This window comes from Microcebus murinus, chromosome 5, assembly GCF_040939455.1.
Source record: "Microcebus murinus isolate Inina chromosome 5, M.murinus_Inina_mat1.0, whole genome shotgun sequence".
Classification (NCBI taxonomy): Eukaryota; Metazoa; Chordata; class Mammalia; order Primates; family Cheirogaleidae; genus Microcebus; species Microcebus murinus.
Window position 1 is genome coordinate 50,124,952 of NC_134108.1, and position 13,150 is coordinate 50,138,101.

Here is a 13,150-nt window from a genome sequence, read left to right on the forward strand (position 1 = left end):
GTTTTCCCTTTTGCCCAGGCAGCTCCCAGGTCCCGAAGACCGCTTCCGGCGCTCTTAGAGCGCCGAGACAGGAAACGCCAGCCCCGGGCGTCCGGGTCCTCAGCGCCCAGGCCACAGCCCGGCGGCGCGCTCGCCCGGTGCATTGTGGGCGCTGTAGTCCGGCCAGGACCGGCCCGCGACCACAGGTCCCGTGACACCGCTTCTCCTCAAAGTCCGTAGTGCCCGTCGCGGCCTCGCCTGGGCCTCCAGGGCCCGGGTGGGGCGTTCCGGCGAGTCAGCTATTTCTCCCCGCGGCACAGTGGCGGAAGCCCGAGGGGCGTGGGGAGGAGCTTCGCGCGCGGGGTGAACGCCCGCCCTACGTGCTCGTTCGCTTCGCGACCGCTGCGCGCGAGCCCCGTGTCCCCGCGGCGGGCAGCAGCAGCGGTGTCGGAGGAAGGCGGAGGGGCGGAGGGAGCCCGCGGTGGCGGCGGCTGCTACAGCGAAATGGCGGAGACCGTAGCAGACACCCGGCGGCTGATCACCAAGCCGCAAAACCTGAACGACGCCTACGGGCCGCCCAGCAACTTCCTGGAGATCGATGTGAGCAACCCGCAGACGGTGGGGGTCGGCCGGGGCCGCTTCACCACGTACGAAATCAGGGTCAAGGTGAGGCCGTCTTTTCCCTCTCCCAAGAAACACCTTCCGGCGGCCGTGGGTCCTCACCCTACCCAGGAGAGAATCGCATCAGGCAGCCGCGGCGGGGAGGCCCCTTCCAGAGGCAGTCAGACAGCCCTGTCGGCGGGCCGGGGTCGTCAGCTTGGGTCCTTCTTCGTGTAGGGCTTGTGTGCGGGCTGCAGAGCGAGCCCAGCGCTGGCACTGGAAGAAGGTGCTCGAAAAAGAGGGCGTGGGTTGAGCGCCGTTTGCCCCCGCAAGCAGCCAGTCTGGGAATGACATTTGACTTGGAAAGGGGTAGATCTTTCCAGAACACAGCCCTTCGCTGGGAAGGGAGTGAGATGTTGACTGAGATAGGAGGGTTGCGAAAAGTTGAAGCCTTTTCCCAGTTTTCTTTTCCTGGAGACTTCCCAGAGGTGGCCAAGCCAAGCTGCTTGCTCCAGGCCCTTTCCGAGCTACTGAACTAACTAGCCTAGGTTGTACACTCTTCTGAACGAACAGAACTTAATGGGAGTACACAAAAGCCTGACAAATATTTTGATAGGGCTGAGTTAAGCGAGAATAGTGATTGGAAATTCTTGACCTTAGCATTTGGGGCCACCGTCTTGCTAAAGGCTGAGAGGTGTGGTGAGTGTTGCCTACCTCACAATCCAAAACTACGATTGCTTTAAGAAAAGACTGTTCATTTAGGGAACTTGGGCTCTTAATTTTGAGATTTACACTTAACTGAATGAAGGAATCAGCTGGAGTAAAACACACACTTATAATTTCATAACTAGTATTTGTTGGCAACAAGTAATTCAGATGATTTGAAAGATGCTAATTGAATAGTGCTTCACTTTCACTCTGTAATTCAGGATTAAAGAGTTTGCCCATATTTGGAGGTATCTTTAAAAATTAATTACATAAAACTAATCGAGCAGTTAGACAACAACAAATTGCCTTATTAAAAATTAAGCATAAGATGATTTTGGCTTTAGAGTAATCAAAATTTACATAACAAATTATTCGTGTTTAAGTGGGATAATTTCTCGTTAACTTTTGCACTTTTGTGTGTTGTAAAAAACACAACATAAAATTTACTATCCTAACCATTTTAAGTGTATGGTTCAGTAGTATATTCACGTTGTTGTGAAACTTAAGCACTTTTTAAAAAATCATTTTTTTTTTAAGAGGTTGGGGTCTCACTATGTCGTCCAAGGTGGTCTTGAACTCCTGGCTTCAAGTGATCCTCCTGCCTGGGCCTCCCAAAGTGCTGGGATTACAGGCTGGAACCACCATGCCCAGCATAAAAATGATTGTTATGCAGTTAGTGTTGCTAAATAAAGTTAATCATCAAACTTTAAGATATGAAACAGTTTAATTTTACAAACCAACTTTTGTCTCTCTAGGGATGTGTAAAACATGAGCCATAAGCTATTGTGTTATAGAGATACTGCAAAGTCCAGGCTCCAGTACACCTAGAGAAGCCATCTCATATAAACCTAGTGGAAAAGTTTTTTTTTTTAACTTTTGGAATGTTTTTGGATTGTCTTTAATGTATGGCAGATGGTTTACTAAAAAGAACTTCCTCTTTTGCCCTTATTCACCAGTGTGTTTTCTTTTTTTTTCTTGTGCTAAAACAGAACTTGGTATTCCTGTTTCTAAAGTTCCATAGTAAGTACTTCCTGTCACACAATTGAATTAGAATCTCCTGCCTACGCTTCCTTCACTTAATAACTTTGTGTTTATCTTGCTGAGTGCATTATAGCAAGTGGATTCTAGTATAATAACTTAATCCCCCTTTTTATACATGTGATACCTACTACCAAATAGCTGATGTGACACTTCAAAAATATAAGTTGTTTTTGGTATCATCATTTGCATGTTAAAGAAAATAATCATTTTTAAGAGTGATTAATGAGTTAGGGAATTAACAAATTTTATACCTACTCTGGTTTGTACTTTTATATAAGCCAGTGTTTTTGCTTGTTAATGACTGTTACAGTCATAAATGCAGGTGCCCTATAAGAAAACGTAATAGAATTTTTAATGTCTATGAAATGCCCTTGAGTTTCTCTTTGTATGTAACGTGTTAAAACTCAAGATACCATATAGTAATACATTAGGCCTTATTTAAGCAACATATGATTTTTTAGAGTAATTATAGTTTTATATTAAGGTATAATAGCTATGAGATGAATAAGTTAAACATTTTGTAATTTTATTTATTATTTTCTAAACTGTTGCTGCTCTCCCTAGCCCCTACTGCCTGCATTTTGCTATTAAATTTGCCATGTGAAAACCGTTTTATGTTCTGGAATTTGGGCCCTTAAACTATCTTATAGTTACTCTCTAATTCTGGTCTTGAAAAAAATGTCCAGTTTTATAGGATCTGATTGAAATTACTCTAATTCACAGGGTAATTTTATCTGGATGGTAGTACTTTAAAATGCAAGTTTCCTAATCTCCATTTATCTTTTGGTTTGAGAATAGCATTTAAGACTATTAGAATCATTTGATTAGTATTTCTGGGCTTTTGAAAATAATTGGCACAGTGTTAATGTTTTTTTAAATTGTTCTAATGGGTAGGTACAGCAGAGAGCACCATAAATGATTAAAGATTTAGGAAAGCTCAGGGTCTAGAATTATTTGGTATATTAAAGAGAAGACTGAAAGGGAAATTCAGTTACTGTTTATGAAGTTTGTGCTGTAATGTAACTTTAATTTTCTGGAGATTTTAAATTAATTAAGATCTATTAACCTAGAGGCAACTGTTTCAAACAAGAATGGAATTATGGATCTTTTTTGAGCTCTGAGATAGTCCTGGGTTCAAGGAATAGATTTACCATTTACTAGCAGGTAAGATACAAAATCAAAGCGCTACTTCCTCTCTGTGCAGAAGGTGTGTATGCTATTAATAGTACCTACCTCTTAGGACTAAATGAGATAAGGCAAATAAATCCCTTTAGTACATACCTGGCACATAATAAGCACTCATAAGTTAGCTCTTTGTAAATACAGATATCTTCTAAGTTAGTGATCAACTACCTTTTCTCTGTGTCGATATGCAGTTGAGTTACTAAAATTGTTAGATTTCCTCATCAAGAAACCTACTTGTCATGGAAGTATACCTTTACTGAGCAAATGTGGTATAAAAAGAAGCCAGTTGAGCAGGTGGATCACACCTGTCATGCCAGCACTCTGGGAGGCTAAATAAAGCAAGAGGATCACTTGAGGCCTGGAGTTTGGGACCAGCCTGGGCAACATATTGAGATCCCTGTCTCTACAAAAAATAAAAAACTTAGCTAGGTGTGGTGGCATGTGCTTGTTGTCCCACCTACTCGAGAGGCTGAGGCGAGAGTATCACCTGAGCCCAGGAGTCTGAGGCTGCAGTGAGCTATGGTCCCACCACTGAACTACAGCCTGAGTACTGAGACCCTGTTTAAAAAAAAACACAAGCTAAGCTATCTTATTTAATACTTAACCAAATAGCCTTTTTAAAAGTTGAAGAAGTGTGTTAAAACATAAAGCTAAATAGTAAAATTGGCTAATAAAAATTTTGGCAGGGAAGAGGCAAAGTAAATGCAGCATCTTGATAGTTTCCCATTCTAAACCTGTATGGGTGATATTTGTTGGGTAAGTCATCTCATCCTAAATTGGGAGTCATATCTAGCTTGGAAACTGAGAAATAAATTATTCTTAGATTTGTGTTAGGATTTCTAAGCATAAGGGCCAAAATGATGGCTTTTTTTGTTTGTTTTTTTGAGACAGAGTCTCGCTTTGTTGCCCAGGCTAGAATAAGTGCCATGGCGTCAGCCTAGCTCACAGGAACCTCCAAATCCTGGGCTCAAGCAATCCTGCTGCCTCAGCCTCCCAAGTAGCTGGAACTACAGGCATGCACCACCATGCCCGGCTAATTTTTTCTATATATATATTAGTTGGCCAATTAATTTCTTTCTATTTATGGTAGAGACAGGGTCTCGCTCTTGCTCAGGCTGGTTTTGAACTCCTGACCTCGAGCAATCCGCCCACCTTGGCCTCCCAGAGTGCTAGGATTACAGGTGTGAGCCACTGCGCCCAGCCAAAATGATGTTTTAAAGAATCATGGTATTTTGATGCCAAAGGACATCTGCAGAATCTGTGTAGCTCAATCATTTGGCCAATGAGATGTTGTCTGATACACATTTTTACTGCTAGTTGCAACTGACTTTTCCAGGATTTCTATCAAGGAGAGATATGTTGTTAGCAGTGAAGATTTCTATCCTTACCTAATCCATCCCTTAAGGAAATGGGAAGATGGAGAGGAGGGCAGTGACAATTAAAAAACAGCCCTGTTATATTAGGTTATTAGGGACTCTGTTCTATAATGTTCATTTTTTTTTTTTTTTTTTTTTTTTTTTGAGACAGAGTCTCGCTTTGTTGTCCAGGCTAGAGTGAGTGCCGTGGCGTCAGCCTAGCTCACAGCAACCTCAAACTCCTGGGCTCAAGCGATCCTCCTGCCTCAGCCTCCCGAGTAGCTGGGACTACAGGCATGCTCCACCATGCCCGGCTAATTTTTTATATATATATCAGTTGGCCAATTAATTTCTTTCTATTTATAGTAGAGACGGGGTCTCGCTCTTGCTCAGGCTGGTTTTGAACTCCTGACCTTGAGCAATCCGCCCGCCTCGGCCTCCCAAGAGCTAGGATTACAGGCGTGAGCCACAGCGCCCGGCCTATAATGTTCATTTTAATATTAGGGAACCAAGGTACAAAAGGTTGTCTGTCACCCAAAGTAAGTTATCTAATCAGTGTCAGAGCCAGGGATATATTTGAAATATTCTGGTCTTGGGTCAGAATTGGTCCATACCTGCAGTTCATTTATTTAAAAATAGTGTATTAAAACCTTTGGTGGCAGGGAGCAGAGACTCATGCCTGTAATCCTAGCACTCTGGGAGGCCAAGGTGGGAGGATCACTGGAGGTCAGGAGTTTGACACCAGCCTGGACAAGAGCGAGACCCCGTCTCTACTAAAAATAGAAAGAAATTAACCAGACAACTAAAAATATATAGAAAAAATTAGCCAGGCATGGTGGCGAATGCCTGTAGTCCCAGCTATTTGGGAGGCTGAGGCAGAAGGATTGCTTGAGCCCAGGAGTTTGAGGTTGCTGTGAGCTAAGCTGATGCCACGAAACTCTAGCCTGGGCAACAGAGTGAGACTCTGTCTCCAAAAAAGAGAAAAAAGAAGGATCTCTTGAACCCAGGAGTTTGAGGTTGCTGTGAGCTAGGCTGATGCCATGGCACTCTAGCCTGGGCAACAGTGAGATTCTGTCTAAAAATAAATAAATAAAACTTTTGTTATCTACAGCCTACTGTTAGGGCTCCTTCAAATGTCTGAACTCTTGTAATCCTAGCACTCTGGGAGGCCAAGGCAGGAGGATCGCTCAAGATCAGGAGTTTGAAACCAGCCTGAGCAAGATTGAGACCCCGTCTCTAGTATAAATAGAAATTAATTGGCCAACTAATATATATAGAAAAAATGAGCCAGGCATGGTGGCACATGCCTGTAGTCCCAGCTACTCAGGAGGCTGAGGCAGTAGGATTGCCTTGAGCCCAGGAGTTTGAGGTTGCTGTGAGCTAGGCTGACACCATGCCACTCTAGCCTGGACAACAAAGTGAGACTCTGTCTCAAAAAAAAAAAAAATGTCTGAACCCATTGAAAGAAATCTCAATACTGAAACCATTGAGACTGGGGAGTTGACTTCCGTAATCCACAGTAGGTAATATGCAGCCAGGCAAAATAAAACAGCTGAAAAGAGCTTACTATTAAATTCTGTGCTATGATTAAGTTACCTGAGGAAAAAGTGGTAACAGTTGGCTACTGATGCTTATAAAAGGTGAGCTCATGGCCGAGCGTGGCTCACACCTGTAATCCTAGCACTCTGGGAGGCTGAGGTGAAAGGATAGCTCAAGGTCAGGAGTTCGAAACCAGCCTGAGCAAGAGTGAGACCCACATCTCTACTATAAATAGAAATTAATTGGCTAACTAAAAGTATATAGGAAAAAATTAGCCAGGCATAGTGGCACATACCTGTAGTCCCAGCTACTTGGGAGGCTGAAGCAGAAGGATTGCTTGAGCCTAGGAGTTGGAGGTTGCTGTGAGCTAGGCTGATGCCACGGCACTCTAGCCCGAGCAACAGGGTGAGGCTCTGTCTCAAAAAAAAGGTGAGCTCATTACTTGAGTGCTTATTATGTGTAAGGCACTGTCTATATATATATATACACACATATATAAATTCAATCTTTGACTTAACTAAGCAGAATGGATAATATCCCTGTTTTGCAGATGTAGTAGTTGAGGTCCCTGTTGACCCTCATCTCTTGTCCATTCCTTATTCTTTTTTTGTGTGTGAATAAATAGCAAGTCAATTTTTTATTATATTGAATTTTTTGAATTTTAGAATATTACAGGGGTACAAATGTTTTTGTTACATGGATTGCTTTTGTACTGCTTGAGTGTGCCCATCACCCAGATAGTGTACATTGTACCCAGTAGGTATTATTTCACCCATCCCTGCCTCCCCCCTCCCACGTGCTTGATTTCTGTTGAGTTTTACTTCCGTCTATGCACATGAGTGCTGATTAGTTCCAATTTAATAGTGAGTACATGTGGTGTTTATTTTTCCATTTTTGAATACTTAGGAGGATGGTCTCCAGTTCCATCCAGATTGTTGCAAAACGTATGAATTCATTTCTTATGGCTGAGTAGTACTCCATGGTATACATATGCCACATATTATTAATCCACTCATGAATTGATGGGCACTTGGGTTGCTTCCACATCTTTGCAGTTATTACTTGTGCTGCTATAAACATTCTAGTACAAGTGTTTTTTGATAAAATGACTTTTTATTCGTTGAATAAATATCCAGTAGTGGGATTGCTGGATCAAATGGTAGGTCTGCATTTAGCTCTTTGAGGAATCTCCATACTATTTTCCACAGAGGTTGCACTAGTTTTCAGTCCCACCAACAGTGTATAAGTGTTCCTTTCCCTCTGCATCCACACCAGCATCTATTGTTTTGAGACTTTTTGATATAAGCCATTTTCACTGTAGTTAGGTGATATCTCATTATGGTTTTGGAGCATTTTTTCATATGTTTATTGGCCATTTTTCTATCTTCTTTTGAAAAGTTTCTGTTCATGTCTTTTGCCCACTTTTTAATGTGGTGGTTTGACTTTTTTTCTTGCTTATTTGCTTAAGTTCTCTGTAGATTCTGGTTATTTTATCAGATGGATAACCATCTTTATCAGATGGATAGCCTGCAAATATTTTCTTCCATTCTGTAGGTTGTCTGTTGGCTCTGTTGATTGCTTCCTTGGCTGTGAAGATTTTTTTTTTAATTTTTATTTTTATTTTAGCGTATTACGGTGGTACAAGTGTTAAGGTTACTTATATTGCCCATGCCCCCGTCCCCCCTCGAGTAAGAGCTTCAAGCATGTCCATCCCCCAAATGTTGCACTTCTTACTCGTTGTGGTTGTATATACCCATCCCCTCCTCCCCCCTCCCAACACCCAATAAATGTTACTCCTATATATGTCCACTCTGGTGTTGATCTGTTAATACCAATTTGCTGGTGAGTACATGTGGTGCTGGTTTTTTCATTCTTGAGATACTTCACTTAGTAGAATGGGTTCCAGCTGTATCCAGGAATATACAAGAGGTGCTATATCACCATTGTTGCTTAAAGCTGCGTAGTACTCCACTCATGAATTGATGGGCACTTGGGTTGTTTCCATAGCTTTGCAATTGTGAATTGTGCTGCTATAAACATTCGAGTGCAAGTGTCTTTTTCATAAAGTGACTTTTGATCTTTTGGGTAGATGCCCAGTAGTGGAATTGCTGGATCAAATGGTAGATCTACTTGTATCGCTTTGAGGTATCTCCATATTGCTTTCCACAGAGGTTGCACTAGTTTGCAGTCCCACCAGCAGTGTAGGAGTGGTCCTCTCTCTCCGCATCCACACCAGCATTTGTTGTTTGCGGACTTTTTGATAAAGGCCATTCTCACTAGAGTTAAGTGATATCTCATTGTGGTTTTTATTTGCATTTCTCTGATGATTAGAGATATTGAATCTTTTTTATATGTTTGTTGGCCATTATTCTGTCTTCTTTTGAGAAGTTTCTATTCATGTCCTTTGCCCATTTTCTGATAGGGTTGTTTGATTTTTTTCTTGCTGATTTTCCTGAGTTCTGAATAGATTCTAGTTATCAGCCCTTTATCAGATGTGTAGCTTGCAAAAATTTTCTCCCATTCTGTGGGTTGTCTATTTGCTCTCTTGACAGTTTCTTTGGCTGTGCAGAAGCTTTTTAATTTCATTAGGTCCCATTTGTTTATTTTTGTTGCTGTTGTGATTGCCTTTGGGGTCTTCTCCATAAATTCTTTGCCTAGGCCAATGTCCTTGCAGGTTAGATGTGTTTCCTGAAGGCAGCAGATACTTGTCTTGTGTTTTTTTTTTTTTTTTTTTTTTTTTTTATTTCTTTTTTTTTTTAGGTAAGAAGCAACAAGAGGAAGTCTTGTGTTTTTTTTATCCATTCTGCCAGCCTATGTCTCTTGAGTGGGGAGTTCAAGCCATTCACATTTATTGAGATAACTGATAGGTGGGGAAGATTTCTGTTCATTATGTTGGGTTGAACTTTGTTGCTTTGTTTTCTCTCTTAAGCCATTGTAGTGTCTGGGCTTTGATCTTTAGCTTTGAGTAGATTTACATTCGTTGAGTGTTTATTGTGCTGATCCATGGGTAACACTGCTTTGAGTACTTCTTGAAGGGCTGGTCTTGTCTTGGTGAATTCTCTCAGTCTTTGCTTATCTCAGAATGTCTTGATTTCTCCTTCATATACAAAACTTAGTTTTGCAGGGAATAAGATTCTAGGCCGGGCATTGTTCTGTTTCAGAAGAGTGAGAATGGGGGGGCCCAGTCTTTCCTTGTTTGTAAAGTTTCAGTAGAGAAGTCTGGTGTTATTCAAATTGGCTTTCCCTTGTATGTTACTTGCTTCTTTTGTCTTACAGCTCTTTTTTTTTTTTTTTTGAGACAGAGTCTCACTTTGTTGCCCAGGCTAGAGTGAGTGCCATGGCGTCAGCCTCGCTCACAGCAACCTCAATCTCCTGGGCTCAAGCGATCCTCCTGCCTCAGCCTCCCGAGTAGCTGGGACTACAGGCATGTGCCACCATGCCCGGCCAATTTTTTGTATATGTATTTTTTTTTTTTTTTTTTTTTTTTTGAGACAGAGTCTCGCTTTGTTGCCCAGGCTAGAGTGAGTGCCGTGGCGTCAGCCTAGCTCACAGCAACCTCAATCTCCTGGGCTGGAGCGATCCTTCTGCCTCAGCCTCCCGAGTAGCTGGGACTACAGGCATGTGCCACCATGCCCGGCTAATTTTTTTTTTATATATATATCAGTTGGCCAATTAATTTCTTTCTATTTATAGTAGAGACGGGGTCTCGCTCTTGCTCAGGCTGGTTTTGAACTCCTGACCTTGAGCGATCCTCCTGCCTCGGCCTCCCAAGAGCTAGGATTACAGGCGTGAGCCACCACACCCGGCCCTGTATATGTATTTTTAGTTGGTCAATTAATTTCTTTCTATTTTTGGTAGAGACGGGGTCTCGTTCAGGTTGGTTTCGAACTCCTGACCTTGAGCAATCCGCCCACCTCAGCCTCCCAAAGTGCTAGGATTACAGGTGTGAGCCACCGTGCCCGACCTGTCTTACAGCTTTTAAAAGGGCCTCTTTAGTTGATATTTTGGTCAGTCTGATGACTGCATGTCATGATGTCTTCCTGTTCGCATTGAATCTCCCAGGGGTCCTCTGAGCTTCTTGAACTTGTATATCGAGATTTTTAGCAAGGCCTGGGAAATTTTCCTCTATTATATCTTCAAATAGCTTGTCCAACCTTTGAGTGTTGTCTTCTTCCCCTTCTGGCAACCCTATGACCCTCACATTAGGTTTCTTCACATAATCCCATATCTCTTGTAGGCTTTGCTCTTTTCTCTCGTTTCTCTGCTCTATCTCTGTGACTGATTTATTTAAGTGGAAGATGTTATCTTCAATCTCTGAGATTCTTTCTTCTGTTTGATCTACCCTGTTCTTGAGGCTTTCCACTGAATTTTGTAGTTCCCTGAATTGTTTCTTCATTTCCAGGAGTTCGGTTAAAGTTTTCTTCATTATATCGATTTCTTTAGTGAACTTTTGTTCCAGGTCCTGGAGGCTTTTTGTGGTTTCTTTGTGTTGGTTATTGAGTTGTTCTTGCAGGTCGTTGAATTTTCTTATGATCCACATTTGGAATTCCTCTTCTGTCATTTTGGTTGCCTGATTTTGGTTGGTGTCCGTTTCTAAGGGGCTGGTGCTTCTTTTTGGGGGTGTGGTTTCCGTTTGGTTCTTCATATTTCTGGAGTTCCTTCGCTGATTTCTTCCCATGTTGATCAGTTGTTGTTTCTTTCCTTTAGGTTTTTGTTTGGGTAGTCACATGCCTTGTTTAGTTTCTGAGCTGTTAGGTGGTGTCTGTGGGTGAGATTCGACTACTCCCTGTATATTGAGTCAGTGGGTGCCATGAAAAGGCTGTGCAGGATGCCATCCCTGTCAGTAGGTGGCGCTTGCTTGGAGGAACAGGCTATGCTGTTGTTTTTGTGACCTATGACCAGCTCTTGTTCCCCTGGAGAGGCACTCTAGTGCCTCAGGTGGTCAGTCGGGCCCTGGGACTTCCAGGTGGGTCCTTTTCTCTCTCTCTCAGTGCGGACTGGTCTGGGAGTGAGTCTGGGCGGAGCTGGGCTGGGTAAGCCTGCCCTTAGGCACCACCAGTGCCATCAGTAGGGGTCAAAGTTCTGTTTTCTGCTTCTGGGGAAAAGCTGCCAAGGAAGGGCTGGAATGACCATGCTCAGTCAGAGAGTCTGTGTGTAGAGGTGGGGCTATCTGAGTCCCGCAGTCTGGAGTGGGCCTCGCTTCTTTCCACCCTCCCCAACTCCGTGGCTACTCCTGGGCCTCTGCCAGCAGGCCAGACCTCACACCACTGGGCCTCCCCTGGCTGTGATGCCGGCCGGGAGGTTCCCTGCGCAGGAACGCCACCTGGGCTGGGTGCACGGCCACCTTTTGGGAGGAGGATTGCCCTTTAGGACGCTGATCTGCCCCTGGAGGCACACACACCTCAGTAGGCTGTTCGCATATATCCCTTCTGTGTCCCGGGCAATGAGAGACCTGGGTACAGGGGATCTGGTCTGCAGGTCTGACCTCTGGGTCCCAGAGTTCAAACTGTATCCCCACCAGGGAGAGCAGTGCCAGTCCCAATTCACCCACGGGGAGCCCAAGCTAGGTCTATGTCTCTCAGCCTCAGGGTCTTCCCCATTCTCCTAGGATCACCGGGCCAGCAGCTCCTGGGAGGGTTGGCGGGTGGGGAGCTCACAGTCTGAGTTCCCCTCAGTCAGCTGCAGGGCCCCAAAAGGGAAGGTCCCATTCCTTGGAGGTGCCTCCGGCTGGTGGCTATATTGTCTCTCTCTGCAGCCTAGGATAGGGTCGGGGGAGGGGCGAATGAAGTAATATGGCGCCTGCAACGTGGCTAGGTCTGTGCACAGGGAAGTGCTCTGCGGGAGTTGGAAGCCTGGTGCCTCGTCCGCTACAGGCTTACCGCTCACTGGTGGTGGCCATCTCTGGGCTGGTGTCCGCAGGTCTCTCCACCCGCTGGGGTGCCCACCAGCATTCCAAGATGCAAGGGAGGGGAGAGTTAATCGCTCTACCTACCCTTGCCGCTGGTTCTTTTGTATCCAGGCCTTTGCACACACTTCCTCCTTTGTTTTTTGTATTTTTTTGAGACAGAGTCATGAGACTCTCTTGCCCGGCCTAGAGTGCCGTGGCGTCAGCCTAGCTCACAGCAACCTCAAACTCCTGGGCTCAAGCGATCCTAATGCCTCAGCCTCCCAAGTAGCTGGGACTACAGGCATGCGCCACCATGCCTGGCTAATTTTTTCTATATATATTAGTTGGCTAATTAATTTCTTTCTATTTATAGTAGAGACAGGGTCTCACTCTTGCTCAGGCCGGTCTCAAACTCCTGAGCTCAAACAATCTGCCTACCTCGCCCTCCCAGAGTGCTAGGATTACAGGCGTGAGCCACCACGCACAGCCTTCTAAGTTAAATTTTAATCAAAAGCCAATAACTTAAGGTATTCATCACCTAGCATTCATAATTTGACACTTTTCTAGTCTCAGAAGTCAGCCTACTCTCATATAAGGGCATCAGATCACAACAGCAAGAACAATTATCAAAAATTACGTGGTTCTTTCTCTTACACTCAGTCTTTTAAAAAATGCATTTAGCATTGTTAATATTGACTTGGATAGCCAAAGTGACATAGTCTCTTAGTAATTTTTTCTTTAGTTTGGAAAAACAATCCCCCTACTGCCTATTAAGAGACTCAATTTTTTCCATGATAAAAAAACATTTTTTTACAACATTGGCAAAACATCTTGGAAGACTAGGAGAGGGATGAGA

General features: G+C 43.8%; 1 protein-coding gene across 1 annotated transcript in view; it reads left to right on the forward strand.

The window, feature by feature from the left end:
• Positions 1–172: 172 nt before the first annotated feature.
• The window catches only part of SNX3 (sorting nexin 3), a 42,388-nt gene continuing 29,410 nt past the window's right edge, over positions 173–13,150 (forward strand). Inside the window, exon 1 of the mRNA XM_012753120.3 lies at positions 173–645. Within this exon, the coding sequence (XP_012608574.1) occupies positions 484–645 (162 nt within the window). The 5' untranslated portion in view covers positions 173–483. The remainder of the gene's footprint in view (positions 646–13,150) is intronic.